Source organism: Macrotis lagotis, chromosome 8, assembly GCF_037893015.1.
Source record: "Macrotis lagotis isolate mMagLag1 chromosome 8, bilby.v1.9.chrom.fasta, whole genome shotgun sequence".
NCBI lineage: Eukaryota > Metazoa > Chordata > Mammalia > Peramelemorphia > Peramelidae > Macrotis > Macrotis lagotis.
In genome coordinates this window covers 58,468,699-58,489,962 of record NC_133665.1, presented here as the reverse complement: position 1 = coordinate 58,489,962, position 21,264 = coordinate 58,468,699, and the positions used below count along the sequence as shown (strand labels likewise).

The window sequence follows — 21,264 nt, the reverse complement described above, 5'->3', positions numbered from 1 at the left end:
TCTTGAAGGAGAACACTTGTGGGTAATGTCAAGATCAATGGTACTACCATCTTTGTGTAGTTAAGGTGGAATAGAGAAAAGATATTTTATGTCAATTGATTTCTAATAATTATTTGAATCATAACAAGAGACTAATTCATTTCTAAAGAAAGAAATTTTAAAAAACAATGTCTCTCAAGGTGTTTTTTATTTTAAAATTGAAAAGCATTTAAGCCAAGAGTTTAAAATTTAATCATATTGCAAGTAACTCAAAACCATAGACATTTGTTCCCATTTTTTAACCTCTTGATCTGTCTTAATTTTCTATAATATTGATGAAATATCATGATGTCTCAATGAATTGTGAATCAAAGATGATAGTGTATGAAAAGATTCTTTCATATGAACTACTGACAACAGGGAAAATGTTTTGATACTATCCAAGGGTTTGTTAGGCACTTGAACACCTATGATTAAAGCTGTATTTCCCAAATTTCCATTTGATTCCTACCATTGTTTGGAACACAGTCTGTTAGACAATTAGTGGTAGTAATCTTAAATTAAGGATTCTTTTTTTTTTAAGGTTTTTGCAAGGCAAATGGAGTTAAGTGGCTTGCCCAAGGCCACACAGCTAGGTAATTATTAAGTGTCTGAGACAGGATTTGAACCCAGGTACTCCTGACTCCAGGGCCAGTGTTTTCTCCACTGTACCACCTAGCCGCCTCTCAAATTAAGGATTCTTAACCTGTGCAACTGAACTTAATATATTTTATATATATGCATATATATGTGTATGTTTGTATATATACATGCACATATATTCTAACAACTGAATTTCAGCACAATTGATTTCCTTTATAATTTTGTGAATCTTGAACTATTCAGTTGTTATATGTATATATCAATACTATTATTTATGACATATTTGGAAAGCAGAACTCTAGCATTCATTTACCTGTTAGCATGTGCTTAGGATTGTTACAGGCATCTGTGACCTATTTTTAGGAGATCAAACAAAGGAACTTTTTTTGGTTGTTTTTTTGCTGGGCAGTGGGGACAACTGGTCCTGGAGTCAGGAGAACCTAAGTTCAAATGTGACCTAGTTGTCCATAAAGGAACTTTTCATCGACAGTGTAGTTTTTGTACAAAATCTGAATATTATATATCAAATATGTGATTTTTATGAAAAATGATTCATTTACATATATATTCATAGTGTTATGGATCTAAATTTTTTTTAGTTGTTTCTTTTTTTTTTAGTTTTTTGCAAGGCAATGGGGTTAAGTTGTTTGTCCAAGGCCACACAGCTAGGTAATTCTTAAGTGTCTGAGGTCAGATTTGAGCTCAGGTACTCCTCCGGTGTTCTGTCCCCTGCACCACCTAGCTGCCTCCTATAGATCTAAATTTTAAGAAACATTTTAAAGTTGTTTTATTTTTTTAAAGAATACGTAGGGGCTGCTAGGTGGCACAGTGGATAGAGCACTCAGGAGGACCTGAGTTCAAATTAGACCTCAGACACTTAATACTTATATAGCTATGGGGCCTTGGGCATGTCTCTTAATCCCATTGCCTTACCAAAAAAAGAATACATAGTTTGCCTAGTCATTTGTCTACCATGTGGCTACTTTCCTAGGATCACAAATGTGTATTTTATAACTTGTATATAAGCTGATACAAGGGCAATATAGTTACAGTTATCAATTAAAGGGATTACTTCTGAGATAATTATGTTTAGACATAAAAGCTTATCTTATTTTGGTATAGTTTTTGAGCTTAGAAGTAGTCGTTTTTCAATTTCTACTAACCATAAACTCAAAAGAATACTGGTGATGAACAGTAGGGAAGATGCTTAGTCTAAATTCTTTGTATTCTCTGTTGCCACATTGGAGGAGACGTCAGATTATAGTGAGTGTTATACATTATATTGAGAGTGATCGTTTTTACAGTAATAGGCCTTCTCAGTTTTCGAGGCAACTAAATGGTGCAATGGAGAAAGCATTGGAGTTAGTATGACCTAAGTTCAAACTTATTTCATTACTCACTAGCTGCATGACCTTGGGCAAGTCATTTTAGCTCTATTTACCTCAATCTCCTTTCCTGTAAAAATGGGAATAAAGATAGTATCTACCTAGTAGGGGTTTTTTTTTTGGGGGGGTTTGCAAGGCAAATGGGGTTAAGTGGCTTGCCCAAGGCCACACAGCTAGGTAATTATTAAGTGTCTGAGACCAGATTTGAACCTAGGTACTCCTGACTCCAAGGCCAGGTGCTTTATCCACTACGCCACCTAGCCACCCCCTAGTAGGGTTGTGATGAAGATTGAATAAACTGAGATTAGTAAAGTACTTTGTCTGATTTCCAACACAAAGTAGCAATTGCTAAAAATGCTAGTTTCCTTTATGGAAGCCAAAGCAATCCCTTTATCACTGCTTGGTAAGCCCAAGTCTGGTGTAAATGTCAGTCAGCCAGCAAATCTTGTTTTTCTAATCCCTAGAAAATTATTAATTAGCTCTGGTTGTTCTTCATGGAGCATGTTCCCCTTCCTCTCTCTCTCTCTCTCTCTCTCTCTCTCTCTCTCTCTCTCTCTCTCTCTCTCTCTCTCTCTCTCTCTCTCTCCCCTCTTCATTGTGTTAAATGTAGTGGGGCTCCAGGAAGAATCTCCTGGCTGTGAACAACATCAGCTCCGTGATCATCCTCAGTGAGCAGGCGATGTCATCACACTTCCACCAACAGGTGGCTGTGGTCCAGGTGTCCCCAAACCTGCTGAACGTGACTTTCTTCTTCACAGCAATGACGTTCAGCCTACGCACAGAGATGCACATCAGCGGAACCTTTGTCACCAAGGTAACGAGTGACCCTGCACCTGGAAGTGGTTAAACGCGTCCAGTTTAGAGGAGATTCTCACTTGGAGTTACAATCCCAAACAGCTATTCCCCGACTCTACTCTTAGGATCTCCCCTGCTCTTCCTGCACCTCCAGGAGCATCTTTTCATAGATACATAACAAATTTATCATTTCTACACTGGAAATAACATTAGAAAGATGGAGCTTATTTTGATTAATCTAAATGCAGGTTTAGTCTTTGCTCTTAGAGGACACACAAAGAAAAAAGACAAAGAATGGAAAGAAATTACCAAATTAAAAAAAGAGAAAAAAAATTCCAACATAAGGACAGAATCTCACTTTTAAAAGGATTTTCCTTTAATTCTACTCCTTTTCAGGATGCTGTTGCAGTCTGGAATGGGAAGCAGGTTGCTATCTTTGAACCCTCTGGAGCTGCATTACGAAATGCAGGTAAAGTGAATTTCTTTTCAAAAATGAGTAAAGTTCCAAGCCAATTATTTTACCTTTCTGACAAAGTTTAGATGGGAGTGTAACTTGCAAGATGATCTCTACATGAGAAGAGAGCAGGGTTTGATATTAGGGAAAAGTGGAAATAAAAAGTTCACATCAAATGTCCTAAATTTTTTTGGTAAAGTAAAGCAAAGATCTTAGCTGAGATGGGGTGGGGGAGAGAGAGGCTTAAAAAGAGAAAGAAGGCTTGGAATAATTTCTGTGAAGAGTGAGAGGGAATCAAAGAATATCACTTCACTGTAAAAAGGGGCCAGTTGAAGTTAGTTAACATAAAGATATAATGTACCCAGTCAAAATGGTTTTGATTCCATCTGGTTTCATTCAGCAGCTTGTGATTGGAGGGGGCAGATGGTAACTATAATCCAGGTTTGCCAGGAAATCAATGATAGGACAAAGGAGTAAGGACTTCAAGAATACAGGACGGGCAGCTAGGTGGCACAGTGGATAAAACACTGGTCCTGGAGTCAGGAGAACCTAAGTTCAAATGTGACCTCAGATGCTTAATAATTATCTTGTGCAAGTCACTTAATCCCATTACCTTGCAAAAAACATAGTACAGGACAATAAAAAGTTGACTTGGCTAACTCTTGGACAAGATTTGAAAAAGAAGAGACCAAAGTTAAATCCAGAGAAAAGACCAGAGTTAAGCCCAGAGAAGGTTCTGAGTGATGGAAGGGTTAGAGGTCACAGTGGGGGCAAGTAAAATATTTAGGGGGATGACCCAGGGAGAGATTAAATGATAGGAAATAATGGTCACATAGCGAGGAATATCAGTTTTTTGTTAAGAAAGTAGAACTCTTGTGGGTCATGGTGAAATCCAGAATATCAATATACTCATGAGTGGCTGAGGTAGAATGAAGCAATAGATTTTGAGATTTAAGAAGACTGAGAAAAATAGTGAAGTTAGAGAATTTGGAAAAGCATCAGCCTAGTTGTTGAATTTCCTTAATAAAAGGCTAGAAGTTGAGGAGGAAAGGAAGATAAGCCAGGTGCTAAACTCTTTGAGAAAGGAGGGTAAAGTTAGTAATGGGAGGTTCTAGAAGTGGCTATGGGGATGACCTGACTCTAAATACCCATAGTATGAGATGGGAGGAAAGGGATAGTCTTTGCTAGAAACAGTGCCCAGAAAAATTCCATCCACAACAAAAGAAAGAATTATTCAGTCTGAATGTGGATCAAAGTATGGTATTTTCACTTTTTTATTTGTTTTATTTGTTTTTTCTTTCTCGTGATTTGTCCCTCCAGCCCTGATTCTCTCTTGCTCTGATTCTTCTTTTACAACATGACTAATATGAAAATATGTTTAGCATTACTGTGCATGTATAGCCTATAGCAGATTGCTTGGGGTCATAGGAATGGGGTAGGGAAGGAAAGAGGGAAAAAAATTTCATAAAAATGAATGTTGAAATAAATGCTACTTGATTAGCAAAAAAAGAATGAAGACCTGGAGAAAAAGACTGGCTCAGCAGAGGCAGTTCTCTTTGAGAACTAGTAGATGGAAGGGAGAGTAAAAGAAAGCAATACAGAATGACAGGAAATTTGTTCACAATTGTATGGCAATTTCAAAGAATACAGACTTGGATTACATTGGAATTGGGCAAGGATGGGGATAAGGGAACAGAAAGAAGGTAAGGTGTCCTAGTGCTTCCTTGCCATACATCCAAACATACCTATCTAAGTATAGGTTGAGAAGCAGTTTGATGTAGTAGATAGAGGGCTAACCTGAGAGCAAAGAAGAACTGGCTTCAGGGACCATCTCCCGCTCTAGGAAGTCTCTCAGCATCTCACTCTCAAGACTCAAAGCAGCTCTATGCAACAACTGAAGGTGCTGACTTGCATTGCTGTAAGGAATTTCTTCTACATGTTTTCCTCAAGCTATACTCTAAGCTCTTTGAGGGCAAGTATTCTTTGCTTTTATCTTTGTGTATCTAGAAATTAGCATAGTACTCAGCACTTGGTAGTACTTAATTAATGTTTGTGGATTGGTTAAAGTATAATTAAAAATTCAGCCCACTACCTGTTTTTGGAAATTTGTGTCTCATTCTATACTGCTAGTTCATGACTTTTTTTCTTAAGAGGTTGCTGTTATATGTACTGTCATTTTTCTTCTGAAATCATGTTTGGTCATTTGCTGATCAGAGAGTTTTGTAGTCTTAAAGCTGTTTTCCTTTTCACTGACATGGTCACAATGTGAATTGTTCTCTTGGTCTAAATCAGTTCAAGTTTTGCCAGATTTTTCAGAATTTGGCATAGTCTTCATTTCTTGTGGAACAAAAATATCCCATTACATTCATATACTTCTGCTGTTCTCCAACTGATAGATACCTACTTGGTTTCCAATTCATTTTGCAACAATAAAAATAATGCTGTAAATATTTTTGTGTATATATCAGACCCATCTCTCAATTTCTAAGTCTTTGGGAGTATACATACTGCCAGTCTTATTACTGATGAGGTTTGTCCTTCATTCTTGAAGAAGACCATGGATCAGGGAAATGATGCCTTGACAAGCACATGAACTGGATTTGAGTGAGGGGGTGCTGTGCTAAGTCACCAGCCACATTTTCTTCTCCAGAGTCATCTGTGTCCAGTGGCCAAATATGATCAGGATGATAGGAGATGGCCCTGAATGCAAGGCAGTCAGGGTTAAGTGACTTGCCCAAGGTCACACAACCAGTAAGTGGCAAGTGTGAGGCAGAATTCAAACTCTTGTCCTCCAAGGTCAGTGCTCTATCCTCTGTGCCACCTAGCTATCCACACAAGCTTCCCTCCCCCCAGTCTTATTGTTGGGTCAAAGGCAATACACAGGTTAATGTCTTTTAGTTTGTAGTTTCAAATTATTTTTTCAGAATGATTGGACCAATTCAGAGGACCACCAGCAGTGTAGAAATATTCTTGTGCTCTCATGGCTCCTCTCACAACTGTCATTTTCATCTTTTGTCATCTTTGCCAGTCTGTTAGATATGAGTTGGAACCTTAATTTGTTTTAATTAATACATTCTTTCTGAAAAGGTTGAAAGGGAAAACCAAATGATTTTTAAAAAGTAGAATTGACTATATTTTAACTGATAGAAAATAATTTGTTATAGACATAAGTCAGTTCAGAATCATAGAGTCTGTGAGCAGTCAAAATACCAACAGAAATTCAAAGTAAAAATCAATAGCAAATTAGAATAAAGTATGAAATGAAGACATAAGTTTTCTGTCAATGTAGACAGAAGTCAAGACACTAATTCTTATCATCACCATTTCTTGGAGAGCTTAAATCACAATAAAAAGACCCAAAGTGCTGAGAACCCCCTTTGCTATGGATTAACAATTTCTTTATGTCTCATTCCAACTTCTTTTCCATATGTATACTTATAAGGTTTTCAAATGGTTGACATTTTTTCCTAATATAATTTTATTACTTACTTTGAATCACCTCATGTGTTTCCTTATTTCTTTGTCTCTTTCATGCATCAGTCTTTAAGGATCAGTGATTCTTAGAGTTTGGGAACTCTCTCCTTGTATGCTGAAAAAACTTATAGAAGGTGTCTTTATTTTATCTTAATTGTATTTCTTTCAATTACATGTAAAGATAGTTTTAGCATTCATTTTTGTAAAATTATGAATTCCAAAATTTTCTGTCTCCCTCCAACTAGTCATGTTGTGAAAGAAGAGTCAGAACAAAAGACAAAAAATTTAAGAAAGAGAAAATAAATTTAAAAAAGTGAAAATAGTATGTTTCAATCTTCACTGAGACTCTGTAGTTCCCTTCCTGAATGTGGACAGCAATTTTCATCACAAATCTTTTAGAATTGTCTTTGATCACTTTATTTCTGAGAAGAGCCAAATTTATCACAGTTGATCATCATACAATGTTGTTGCCACTGTACACAAATTCTCCTGGTTCTGCTTTCTTCACTCTCTATTCACTCAGCATGTAAGTCCCTCCAGGTCTCTCTGAAATCTACCTGCTCATCATTTCATTTTCTGTGTGTCTTGAGACTTGTTTTTGAATATAGAATTTTCTGTTCAGCTCTGATCTTTTCATCAGAAAAGTTTGAAAGTTCAATTTCATTGACTGTCTATCTTTCCCCCCGAAAGATTATGCTCAGTTTTGCTGGGTAATTGATTCTTGGTTGTAATCCAGGCTCCTTTGGCCTTCCTGAATATTGTATTTCAAATCCTACATTTTTTTAAAGAAATCAATCTGATTTACTTAAGATGCAGGTGACATGAAAATATCAACTTTCCTCTTAAATACAAATTTAGCATTTCATCTTTTCAATTCTTTTTTTTTACTCTTTTAAATTTAATGCATGTTTAAGAACCCAAAACCACACATATAAATTAAATCTATAATTAGACCCTTTTTGATTATAGGGATGAGCCTTAACTTGTATAAAAAAATATTATTGCCATCAGAACTTTAGCTGTTGTAGCACAATTACAAATATGTTAACTGAACTCTTGTACAGTTACGTTGAATGGAAATAGAAAATTATAGTTTGGAATGTTACTTGAGTTTCTTTTTTTCATTACTTTTTTCCTTTAGAAAAGTTTTATTTATTTATTTTAAGTTTCCAATTTTTTCCCCCAATCTTGCTTCCCTTCCCCCAGGCCCCACAGAAAGCAGATTGTTAGTCTTTACGTCTTTCCCATAATATGCATTGATCTAAGTTGAATATGATGAGAGAGAAATCATATCCTTAAGGAAGAAACCTATAGTATTAGATATAGCAGAATTACATAATAAGACAACATTTTTTTAAAAAAATTAAAGGTAATAGTCTTTGGTCTATGTTCAAAGTCCTCAATTCTTTCTCAAGATACAGATGACATTCCCTGTCGCAGATATCCCAAAATTTTGATTTTGTTTCATTGATTCTCTTTAGTTATTTATTTTATTTTAAAAATTGCCCCCCAGCTACATGCCATCATTTATTTCCAAAACCTTGAGATCCAAATTCTCTGCCTTCCTCCCATTCCACTCTCCCTCATTGAGAAAGCAAGTTACTTAGTATAGATTAAAAATATAGCTATGGGGGAAGCTAGGTGGCACAGTGGATAGAGCACCAGTCCTGGATTCAGGAGAGCCTGAGTTTAAATCTGGACTCAGAGACTTAATAAATCATCTTGTTATGTGACCTTGGGCAAGCCACTTAATGCCACTGCCTTGCAAAAACAAAAACATATTTATTCAAATCATATAAGGGGAATCTATGACAAATTCAACCATGGGGATAATTTTGTTTATTGATCTAATCAATAACATAAAAATTCATGCAAATAATAAAACAGGGAAACTTATTTACCTAGGGTACTTAACAGTATCATGAAGGATCTTCTAAATCAAATCCAAATAGATCCTAACTACTGATAGCAAGGATCTTCAAATCCTTTTTCTCGTGGATGATACTTTACCAAGCCTTGCAACAGCATTTAGTCTTTTTCATGATTTCATATTCATTTTATTTGGTCTAATCTTACTAATTTCATTTAGAAGATAATTGAACTAATCTCCCATAGTTAAAAAAAAGTAGATGGAAAAATTGATATTGCTAAGATATCCATTTGAGTTAGTCCATTAGCGTATATCTATCTTGAAAATGTGCTACAGATTGTCAGTGATCTAGGCTCAGGAGAAGAAAATATGGCCAATTTCATTTGTAGGATTTTCAGTAATCAACTTGCTCACTACCACCAAAACTCATCTTTTAAAATTATATTCTGCTAATGCTATTTGATATTGAATCATGGGACATGATTTTCCGAGGACAGTTCATTCCATTCTGGTAGCTACAGAGAAACTATGTGGACAGTTTGAAACATGTCCTGAGAATGGCAGCTAGAATGGTGAGAGAACTGGGTACCAGGATATTTAGAAATTGGTTAAAGGAACTGCTAGTGTTTGTTAGCCTGAACAAAAGTTTTAGTGAGGATATTACAACTACCTTCAAGCCAAGTTTAAAAGAGATTAAAATTGTTCTGTTTGGTCTCAGAGAATTGATTGAAAAAAAATCTTTGATGAAGCCAAATTGTATATAAGGCTCTAACGTAGGAACCTCAGGATCTAGATTTATATACTGGTTCAATTTCACATTTTTATGAATGACTTGGAAGAAGTCTTAATATGATTATCTAATTTTTAAATGTCAAAAAGTCAAAATGCATAACTAACACATTGATCATCAGAGCCAGATCCCAGAAAGATCTCTATAGGTTAGAAATTTGGGATAAATATAATAAAAAAGAAATTTAATAGGAATAATTGGAAAGTCCTCCAATGGAGTTCAAAGTATTATTTGTGAAAGTTCAGCATGGGTAGACAGGGGAAGGATAGTCAGACAAGTGATCAGACAACAAGAATTTATTAAATACCTCTGCTAGGCAAGGTAAGTGCTTTGGAGTACAGATACAGTGAACAAAACAACCTCTACAACAATTCAAGTGTATCTGTAAGTATATACAGAATAAATGATAAGATAAGAGGTACAAAATAGTTAAAGGTAGTGAGAAAGAGAAAGCTAAGACACTGGTAATCAAGGGAATCTGTAAAGTCTTCATGTAAAAGTTGGCACTTGAACTGCATCTTGAGGGAAGAAAATCTACAATGAAGCCTAAATGAGGAAGGAGAGATGGTAAGCACAAGGCCTGAAGAGTCCAGTGTGAGGAGCAGGGGTAGGATTCTAGAATACAAGAAAGGTAGTAATAGCTGGTGATGCTGAAACTAATAGGTTGAGATGAGACTTGTGAAAAGCTTTAAAAGCTAAAGAGAGGGAGCAGAGCCAAAATGGCAGCATGAAGGCAGCATTTCCTGGGAACTTCTTTCCCCCAAAACTCCAAAAGCCAACAAATTATGACTAGCCAAAATTTAGAGGGGCAGAACCCACAGAAAGACTGAGTGATACATTTTCCCAGTCCAAGATAACTTAGAAGTTCCACAGGAAAGATGTGTTTCACCAGGACTGGGAGTTGGAAAAAAGCCCCAGTCTCAGCACTTGAAGGGGCTGAGAGAGAATTCGGCTACACCAGAATGAGCATGGAGTGAGGGAGCACCAGCCACAGAGCCTGCAATGAGAGTGTGCCATGGAAGACTGCAGAAATTTCTCTGTTCTCCCTTGGGGTAGGATTCTGCTGTTTGCCCACACTCAGATCCAGATTGAAGTTTGGGCTTCCATACTAAGATAGTCAAGCAGGATCCCTCCTTACAGCTCCAGGGCAAAGGGCAGTGTAGTGGTCATGTACACATTGGAAGCACAGGCAAGAGAACATAAGACCTTGGAGGAATAAAGGTCCCAGTGGGGTGTCCCCCCCAAAAAAAACCCCAAAGCCTGGGAAGTTCTGTAAATTAGTCTTGGGCTGAGGAAATGAGTCAACAACAGAAAAAGAAGAATCTGACCATAGAGAATTATTCTGGTCCCATGGAAGATTCAGAAAGTGACAAAATTGAAGCTTTTATACTCAAAACCTCCAAGAGAAATAAAAAATGGCTCAGACTATAGATGAACTCAAAAAAGACTTTGAAAAGCAATTAAGGGAGGTGGAGGAAACATTGGGAAGAGAAAGGAGAGTGATGCAGAAAAATCATGAAAACCAAATCAACAGCTCAGTGAAAGAAATATTAAAAAATTGAAGAAAATAATATGATAAAAACCAGTTTAGACCTAATGGAAAAAGCAAAACAAAAGACAAATGAGAAGAATGCCTTAAAAAGCAGAATTGGCCAGCTGGAAAAGGAGATAAAAAAGCTCTCTGAAGAAAATAACTCCTTCAAATGCAGAATGGAACTAAAGGAAGCTGATGACTTTGCAAGAAATCAGGAAGAAATTAAACACTTTGATGAGGAAAAAGGGTAAAAACATTACTTGTACAAAAATATTTATAGCAGCCCTGTTTGTGGTGGCAAAGAATTGGAAATCCAGTAAATGTCCTTCAGTTGGGGAATGGCTTAGCAAACTGTGGTATATGTATGTCATGGAACACTATTGTTCTATTAGAAACCAGGAGGGACGGGATTTCAGGGAAACCTGGAGGAATTTTCATGAACTGATGCTGAGTGAGATGAGCAGAACCAGAAAAACACTGTACACCCTAACAGCAACATGGGAGTGATGTTCAACAGTCGCTCATTCCATCAGTGCAACAATTTGGAACAATTTTGGGCTGTCTGCAAAGGAGAGTACCATCTGTATCCAGATAAGGAGCTGTGGAGTTTGAATAAAGTACAAGGACTATTCCCTTTAATTTAGAAAAAAAAATCATATCTTATTGTCTGATCTTGTTACCTCTGAGAATTCTGTTCTCTTTAAGGATATGATTTCTCTCTCATCACACCCAATTTGGATCGAGGTACAACGTGGAAACAAAGTAAACACTGACAGAGTGCTTTCTGTGGGGCGGGGAAGCAAGATTGGGGGAAAATGTAAAACTCAAATAATATCTTTAATAAAAATAAATTAAAAAAGAAACTAAACTCTTCCCCAAAAAGCCAGAAATTAGAAGAAAATGTGAAATATCTCATTGGAAAAAACAACCTCAAAAACAGATCCAGAGGAAATAATTTGAAAATTATTGGGCTATCTGAAAGCCATGATCAGGAAAAGAGCCTGGACTTAATTTTTTAAGAAATACTACAGCAAAATTACCCTGAGATACTGGAAGCAGAGAGTAAAATAGAAACTAGGGAATTCACTGGTCACCTCCTGAAAGAGATCCCCAAAGAAAAACTTCCAGGAATATTATGGCCAAATTCCAAACTCCCAAATCAAAGAAAATTCTAAAAGCTGCGAGAAATAAACAATTCAACTACCAAGGCTCCATAGTCAGTATTACACAGGATCTGGCAGCATCTATATAAAGGGCTCATAGGGATTGTAATATGATATTCCAGAAGGCAAAAATCTTGGTTTACAACCGAGAATCAACTACCCAGCAAAACTGAACATCCTCTTTCAGCGCAAAAAAGATGGACTTTCAATGAAACAGGGGATTTTCAAACTTACTTATTGAAACAACCAGAGCTGAACAGAAAGTTTGATCTCCAAGCGCAGGACTCTGGTGAACCACAGAGGGATTGGATGAGAAGGACTAATTATGAGGCAATTAATGATATTGAACTATTTATATTCCTGAATGGGAAGAAGATATTGATAATTCATATGAACTTTCTCATTTATAAGAGTTGTTAGAAGGAGTGTATACAGACAGGACACAGGATGGAGCGGAACATAATGGTTTAATATAGTAAAAAGATGGAGTCAATGGGTGATAAAGGCAAGTCCTGGGAGGAAGAGAAAGGAGATAAAGGAGAAGCTAAGAAATTTCACATAAGAGTCAAGAAGAAGGTTTTTCAAGGGAGTGGAAAGGGGGACAGCAAGGGGGAATGAGTCAGCTGTCATTCTCATCAGAAATGGCTCAGAGAAGAAATGACATATACACTTAATAGGGTGAGGAAATCTATCTTACTCTAGAAAAAAATGAGAAGAAAGGGATGGGATAAGGGAGAATGGGGAGAGGGAATGGAAGGGGGAATGGGTGATAAAAGAGAGGGAAGATTGAGGGAGCTGGTACTCAAATACAACACACTTCTTGATCTTTTGACGAGGACAAGACTTGTCATTTGCTCTAAAGGGCAGAATAGAAGCAGTGAGATGAAGTTGTAGAGCTGAATTTTAACTCATTTCTAGGAGATTTCTAATAATTAGAGTGGTGAAAAGAGATGCATACTCAACTACGGAACTTGCTAAGTTAAATGGCTTGATAGGTGTCAGAGCCAAGACTCAAACCTAGGTCTGCTGTTTGTATGTTCTTCACTTTATCCACTAGACCCTGCTGCCTGCCACTTAACTCCACTTCTCACACACTGTTGTAAGGCCACTCAAAGGAACAGCCTATCCTGCCTAAAATAAGAGTTGCTCCTATCTCTGCTCCCTTACTTATCGAAATACAATTAGGTAGTGAAATCTTAATAAAATGTTGCAACCCACACTTATCTCTCTCTTCTAGCCATAGTATTGAAAGTAAAAGCATTTAATAGATGTTTGTTAAACTGAATTGAATTTTATCATAAACCATACAACAGTTGTTTTCATATTTTTCACAGGACCTACCAAATATTTTACATATAGTAGATATTCAACAAATATTTGTGAAATATATTTCAGTTAATTATGATATCTTTTATTTTTTTCTTTCATGTACATTGTTCTTATCTCCCCAAATATCTTCCCAAATTTAAACTGTTTGAAGAGATAGGTCATTTATTATACATTTTTAATATCCATCATAACACCTACCAATTTTCAACAAATTCTAAAAGAAATGTACAAATTAAAGCTTGGAAAGGACCTTTAGAGATCCTCTCATCCAATCCTTACCTGAAAGTCTAATTGATTGAACATGCTTTTTTTCTTTTTTTAGATTTTTGCAAGGTAATGGGGTTGCCCAAGGCCACACAGCTAGGTAATTATTAAGTGTCTGAGGCCAAATTTGAACTCAGGTACTCCTGACTCTTGGGCCGGTGCTCTATCCACTGCACCGCCTAGCCACCCCTGAACATGCTTTTGTAGAGATCATAAAAAAGGGGAAAAGACCCACGTATACAACAATATTCATAGCTCTTTTTGTAGTGACAAAGAATTGGAAATTGAAGGGATGCCCTTCAGTTGGGGAATGACTAAACAAATTGTGGTATATTAATATGGTGGAATACTATTGTTCTTTTTTAGTTAAGGCAATGGGGTTAAGAGTGACTTGCCCAAGGTCCCACAGCTAGGCAATTATTAAGTGTCTGAGTCTGGATTTGAACTCAGGTCCTCCTGACTCTAGGGTCATGCTCTATCCACTTAGCCACCTAGCTGCCCCACTGCTATTGTTCTATAAGAAATCATGAGCAGATAGATTTCAGAAAAATCTGGAAAGATTTACATGAACTAAGGGTGAATGAAGTGAGCAGAACCAGGAGAACATTGTACACATTAATAGCAACATGGTGGTATGATCAACTATGATAGACTTAGCTTCATTTCAGCAGTTCCATGAGCAAAGACAATTCTAAAAGATTTGTGATGAAAAATGCCATCCACATCCAGTCTGACTGCAAACCAAAGCATACTATTTTAATTTTTAAAAATTTTATTTTATGCTTTTTTTCTTCTCCCCCCTTTTGTTCTGGTTCTTTTTTCACAACACATTTTAAACCTGATTGTACATATATAACCTATATCAGATTATTCACTGTTATGGGGGGGATAAGGAAGGGATGGAGGTAGAAAAATATGGAACCCAGAGTTTTACAAAAAAAATCAAAATGTTGAAAAAAAATCCCAGTGTTGAAAACTATTTTACATGTAACTGGAAAAAAATGAAATACCCAAAAAAAAAGAGAAGAAAATACCTTTGTAATTGTACCATTATCCAAAAGAGAAATAAATAGGTCTTGATTAATTATCATTGTAGTTCTAACATACTATTTTTATTTTTAAGGTTCCTTCCTGTGTGAGTCTCCTGTGCTGGCAATGCATGAGGAAAATGTTTATACAGTGGAACCAAGCCGAGTTCAAGTTCGTACTTGGCAGGTAAATTGCTGATTAGATGGATGTGGGAAATATTGATAGGAAATATTAGACAGAGGAGAAACTTGTTTCTGAATTGTACTAAAGAACTTGTTTCTTTTTTCTCATATCCAATTTGCTTCATGTTTCAATTTTTAAAATATACTGTGTGAATACTTTAGACAATACAAACTTTTTTAGTAAGTTATATTTTATACCTGTTTATCATTAATTTGCACTTGCTGTTTTATAAAATTGCCTTTGTCACACCAGAAACTTGCTTTTTTTTTTTTTTAGGTTCTTGCAAGGAAAATGGGGTTAAGTGGCTTGCCCAAGGCCACACGGCTAGGTAATTATTAAGTGTCTGAGACTGGATTTGAACCCAGGTACTCCGGACTCCAGGGCCGGTGCTTTATCTACTACGCCACCTAGCTGCCCCCAGAAACTTGCTTTTGTAAAACACAAACCACCCCATTTCCTTGAAATACCAGCTCTTAACATTTTTTTTGGTTAACAGATTATTATAGTGGGGCAAAAGACCCTCTACATCACCTCCAGTTGATGTGACTCTTGCGATGAGTTAAATGTCTGGATTGAAAATATAATTGACTGGGGTGTCTAGGCGGTACAGTGAATAGAGCACCGGCCCTGGAGTCAGGAGTACCTGAGTTCAAATCCGACCTCAGACACTTAATAATTACCTAGCCGTGTGGCCTTGGGCAAGTCACTTAACCCCATTGCTTTGAATATACACATGGTTAAGTGACTTGCCCAGAGTTACAAAACTAGAAAGTATCAAGGATCTGAGGATGAATTTGAACCCAGCTCCTCTTAACTCCTGGGCTGGTGCTCTATCCACTGTACCACCTAGCAGCCCCAAAGCAGCTCACTTTTTTTTTTTTACATGAAAGAACAGTGCTTGAGGGAATAGAAGAGGTTGGGGGAGGAGGAGCAAGAATTTATTAAGTTTTAGTTTCTGCCCTTAAAAGTTTTCAGCACTTTGCAAGTATTATTTCATTTGATCTCACAACAACCTTGGGAGGTCGGTGCTATTAGGAACAGTAGTATAGATGAGGAAATTATAGGCAGACAACAGTTAAGTGATGTGTCCAAGCAGGATTTGAACTCTGCCTCCAGGCCCAATGCTCTTTCTCCTGTGCCCCCAGTGGCTTCTAAACTCCATGGTTGGACTTGTCTTCTCTATGAATGACTGAACCTTTACAGGGCAGTCATCTTTTCCTATATCCACCCTCCACCCTTAACAAAACAGTCCATTAAAGTGAGGGCAATAATGGGTGGGTTTGATCCTCTTTGTAGTATGTAGCCACATCAAATTCAACCTTATAGCAAGGTACTGTCCACTGGATTGAGGCAGGTCTAGGGACACTGATAGCTCTTTTCTATTCTCCAGTATGCTTAAACTCTTTGTCTAATATAGAGATAGGGGTAGGTAAAGCTCACAATGACCAGGCTTTAATGATACCAAAAACATTTGATCATTTGTCTGGAAGGACAACATTTAATTTTCCACTGTTAGAAGGTGGAAAAGAAACCATCAGAGGTTTACAGTTCCTGAAATGACAACTTGTCACCATGAGAATTTGTGTAGCTTGCATTGTGCAAGCCTTAGTAGGAACCAGCCTGCCCCAATCTGCTCTATATTTTTTCTAGGTCCTCTCCCTAATGCTCTTAGAAAATGTTAGCTTACCTAGAGTTTTTTAATTGACATGTTATCCTCTATTCATCTTCCTGATACTCTACTTTCTTTAGAATCAGCCCACATTGGATAGCAGTCTAGAGAAGGAAGATCATTTGGGTCACTTAATCTTATGTGATAATTATTAGGTATTTATCACATATGCATTTTTCTTACCACCATAATCACATACTTTTGTAATTAATCTTTTTTTACAATAGAGAGTCTCTTAAAGTTTCATAAAACCATGCAATGTTTTTTCTCTTTTAGACTTCAAGAAGGCTATAAAGGGCAAAAACAGGCATTAAAATATAAAGGGAAAACACTTTCAGATGCCAAGCATTCTACACCCTAGAAATAGTCTTGAGTCTTGAACAGTTTAACTATATGTGAGATAATGAATTTTCCCTAGAGAAAATTCAGTAGCCACTTTAGTAGCTGTTTTCTCAGATGTTCCTCTGCATAAAATTCATCAGGAATCTGAAACCAGGTGGTCATCATAAGTAAGTCCCTCCTTGAATCCCTCACTGAAGGCAGCCACCTTTGATCCTGAAGGTTTGTTTAATAGGAGAGGCTAGGCCTCACATCCCCTGCCTGAAAGGGACAAGCCTCAGATGAAGAGGAGGCTGACTTTCTGCCACCCCAGGCTAAGAGTCATTGGTCTTGCTGAAAAATGTTTTGTAACATTCCATCTGAAAAGAGGACTGTAACATCTAGTTAACCATAGGTGCAAGGTCATATAGACCTTTGAAGACTGAACCCAGAGAATCCAGTAGATGGGCCCATTCAGCAGAGGAAACCATTCCATGAGAAGAACCCAGCAACTGTGCAATCTGTCTGGGCCAGCCAGGGAAACTGGATTCTAACACCTCAGTGTCCTGCTGTCCCAGGATGACAGGATCTGCCCAGTAGTTGAGGCCCTGCCTGGCTTAGCCCAGAAACAAATGAGTCCAGGGGACGCTAGTGAGCAGACAGGCCACATGCTCAACTTTGCCCTGTGATGGCTGCTTATCTAGGAGAGAGCGACTGTGCCCTTCAAGGAAGGAGCTAGTCAGCAAAGAAGCCAAGGGATTTATGAATTGCTTCCAGTATAGCTAACTGGCCCAGGTCACATTTTCAAGAAAGATATATCCTAGGGGCGGCTAGGTGGCACAGTGGATAGAGCACCTGCTCTGGAGTCAGGAGTACCTGAGTTCAAATCAGACCTCAGACACTTAATAATTATCTAGCTTTGTGACCTTGGGCAAGCCACTTAACCCAATTTACCTTGCAAAAAAGACCTAAAAAATAAAAAAAAGAAAGAAAGAAAGATATATCTTGATGTGTAGATTTGTGAGATACTACATCCCAGGTTTTAGGGAAAACATCTCATAATTTTTTCTTGTTAAGACATCAATGTTAAGGAGTAACATACAAGTGAGAATTCATGAACTACAGTATCAGGGCCATCCCTACAACCCTGAGAGTGGTAGTTGCCACCCAGCTGGGGATCCAGCCTGTTATTTCTGGGGAATGTTGGGGGGGCAATCCAGCCTAACGTTAATTTTTACCAAAAAAAAAAACTGGTAACATCTAATATCGAATAAAACAAAATGTAAAGAAAATGCATTCTGTTAAGTGAACCACAAAATTGCATAGAAAAGATTATTTAAAAAACCAAGATTAGAAGGAAATCAGAAAGCTCAGAAACAATTTTTATAGCAAGTCTGATAAAGGCTTCATTTCTCAAATATATAGAGAACTAAGTCATATTTTAAAAATATAAGCCATTCCTCAGTTGATAAATGATCAAAGGATATGAACAGGTAGTTTTCAGACAAAGAAATCAAAACTATCTATAGTAATACGAAAAAAATGTTCTAAATCACTGGAGTTTTTTTGTTTTGTTTTTAAATCACTGTTGATTAAAGAAAAGTAAATTAAAATAACTCTGGGATATTACCTCATACCTTTAAGATTGGCTAATATGACAGAAAAGGAAGATTATAAATGTTGGAGTAGATGTGGGAAAATTGGGACATTAATATACTGCTGGTAGAATTATGAACTGATTCAGTCATTCTGGAGAGCGATTTGAAAGTTTGGTCAAAGGACAATCAAATTGTGAATAATATAAAAGAAATGATGAGCAGACATTCCTAAAACCTGTTCTTAGATAAACTGATGCTGAGGGACATGAGCAGAACCAGAAGAACATTGTGCACAGGTAACATCAGCATTGTATGATGATCTGCTATGAAGGACTTAGCTCTTCTCATCAATACAATGCTCCAACATACTTCCAAAGGACTCATTATGAAAAAATTCTGTTCACATCCAGAGAAAGAACTGATGGGAGTCTGAATGCAGATTGAAGCCTACTGTTTTCACTTAATTTTTTTGCAGTTTTTTCTTTTATTCTGTTTTTTTCTCTTTCAACATGACTAATATGGAAATGTTTTATGTAATTGCATATATTAAAAAATCAAATTTCTTACTGTATTAGGGAAGGCAGGAAAAAATTTGGAACTCAGAAATTTTTAAAATTCCTGCTAAAAGTTGTCTTTACGTGAGATTGGAAAAAATAAAATACTATAAAATCATGGGTATTATAAAGGACAATGAGATAATAGAATTTTTTTTTTAGATTTTTGCAAGGCAAATGGGGTTAAGTGGCTTGCCCAAGGCCACACAGCTAGGTAATAAGTGTCAGAGACTGGATTTGAACCCAGGTACTCCTGACTCCAGGGCTGGTGCTTTATCCACTGCACCACCTAGCTGCCCCAAGATATAATAGATTTTAAAAAATTTTTTCTTCTGTCTCAAAAATAATTAAATTTCAAATTCATTCATATTAGAAGGTCATAAGAAACATACATAAATATGGCTGGAATAATGTGAACCTAAATTAAGCTCTAATACCAAATGAAATTGAAGTAAATAGAGAATTACCCATTTCTCATTACTTTTTAGTAATCTTTGTTAAAAAACAAAACACTTGTGCTCAGGGGTCAAATTAAAATGAACTCTGAGGAACAATATCACTCAACTTAAAAAAGACTTCTCTTCATTTTAATTTTTAAAAAGAGGACTGAATTGCATTAAACTGCAAAGAAACATCATACCCCACACCCCTTTACCAAGTATTTAGTCTCCCCCTAGCAGTGTGGAGCATTAACAGTAAAACTGATATGTCTGGAGAGTCAATGAAATAGAATTTCCTGACTGACTGATAAGACTACAAAGCACCCTTCCTTAAGTTCCTCCAAAGATTTTTTTCTTTTTTCTTTTTTCCTCAGGGAACTGTCAAGCAGCTGCTAATGTTTTCAGAGACAGAGGGAAACCCATGCTTCTTGGATGTCTGTGGGAATTTTCTGGTTGTAGGAACAGACTTGGCTCACTTTAAAAGTTTTGATCTCTCCCGAAGGTACTATTGATACCCAAATAAGAGTTTATATAATATTTGGTTAGGAGACAGGAGAGGGAAAACTGGGAAATAAGCCAGGGCAGTTTGGTGGCTCAGTGGGTAGAGTGTTGGATCTGGAGTCAGGAAGGTTCATCTTCCTGAGTTCAAATCTGTCCTTAGATACTTACGAGATATGTGATCCAGGACAATTCTGTTTGTCTTAGTTTCCTCATCTGTAAAATGAACTAAAAAAGGAAATGGCAAACTGCTTTAATATCTTTGCCAAAAGGATGACAAAAAATTTGTATTCAACTGAAAATGACTAAAATGCAACAAGGAGACAGGAAAGAAAAAAAAAACTGTGAGAAAAGTCAGGAACAGACCTTTTAATTTTTTGGAGCTACTTTTGACTTGCTATGTAATTTTTACATCTCAGTTTAAATTCTTAATCTTTTCACCTGTATGCAATATTTTTAAGACTTTGACAGAGAGTCAATATGATATAATGAAAATAATCTTGGTCTAGGGGTCAGGAGGTCCAGGTTCTAGTCCTTGTTTTGTGAACTAGCTAATTGCTATCTTAACCTACTGGGACCTCAGTTTTCTGATCTAAAAAATAATAATGGCTAGAATTTACATAGCACCTTATGGTTTTTAAAATACTTTACAAATATTCTCATTTGATCCTCCTACCAACCCTGTGAGATGACTACAACCCCATTTTAAAGTTGAAAAAAAATGGAGAAGATGAATGTTAAGTAATTTGCTCAGGATCCTGCTCCAAGTCCAACTCTTCATTCACAGGCCAACTAGCTGCTTACATGAGAAAATTAGACTCAATGAACTCTTTTTCTAGTGTAACATGTTTCATAAATACTTGGATTCTAGGCAAAGTTCATGTGTTGTGTAAATATTAACTTTTTGTACTATTCATCTTTATTATCCCAGTACTAATATGACCACAATCACGGGTTAGAAACCTATAACTGTGGACAAGCTTCTGACTCACCTGAAACTTCTAAATTTATCCTGTTGTTTACAAAAGGGGAGAGAGAGAGAGAGAGAGAGAGAGAGAGAGAGAGAGACAAAAAAATTAGATAAATACAAACTAATCACCACTGGAAAAATAACTCAAAGTATAGACTTAAGAGATCATAGGTTTAGACCTGGAAGGTATCTCAGAATTCAACTCCCTCCCTTGACAGAAAAGGAATTCAAATCCAGCCAGGTTGTCCAAAGTCAGACAGGTAGTGCATGGAGTCAGTTATCAGATCTGGGTCCTCTGAATCCAATTCAAAAATTCTTTTCACTAT

General features: G+C 36.8%; 1 protein-coding gene across 2 annotated transcripts in view; it reads left to right on the top strand.

The window, feature by feature from the left end:
• Positions 1-21,264, top strand: part of IFT140 (intraflagellar transport 140) — a 211,361-nt gene that overhangs the window by 66,035 nt on the left and 124,062 nt on the right. For both annotated transcript variants that reach the window (XM_074197165.1, XM_074197166.1), the window contains 4 exons: positions 2,617-2,820; positions 3,198-3,270; positions 14,803-14,894; positions 19,845-19,972. In XM_074197165.1, coding sequence (XP_074053266.1) covers positions 2,617-2,820; positions 3,198-3,270; positions 14,803-14,894; positions 19,845-19,972 — 497 coding nt within the window. The remainder of the gene's footprint in view (positions 1-2,616; positions 2,821-3,197; positions 3,271-14,802; positions 14,895-19,844; positions 19,973-21,264) is intronic.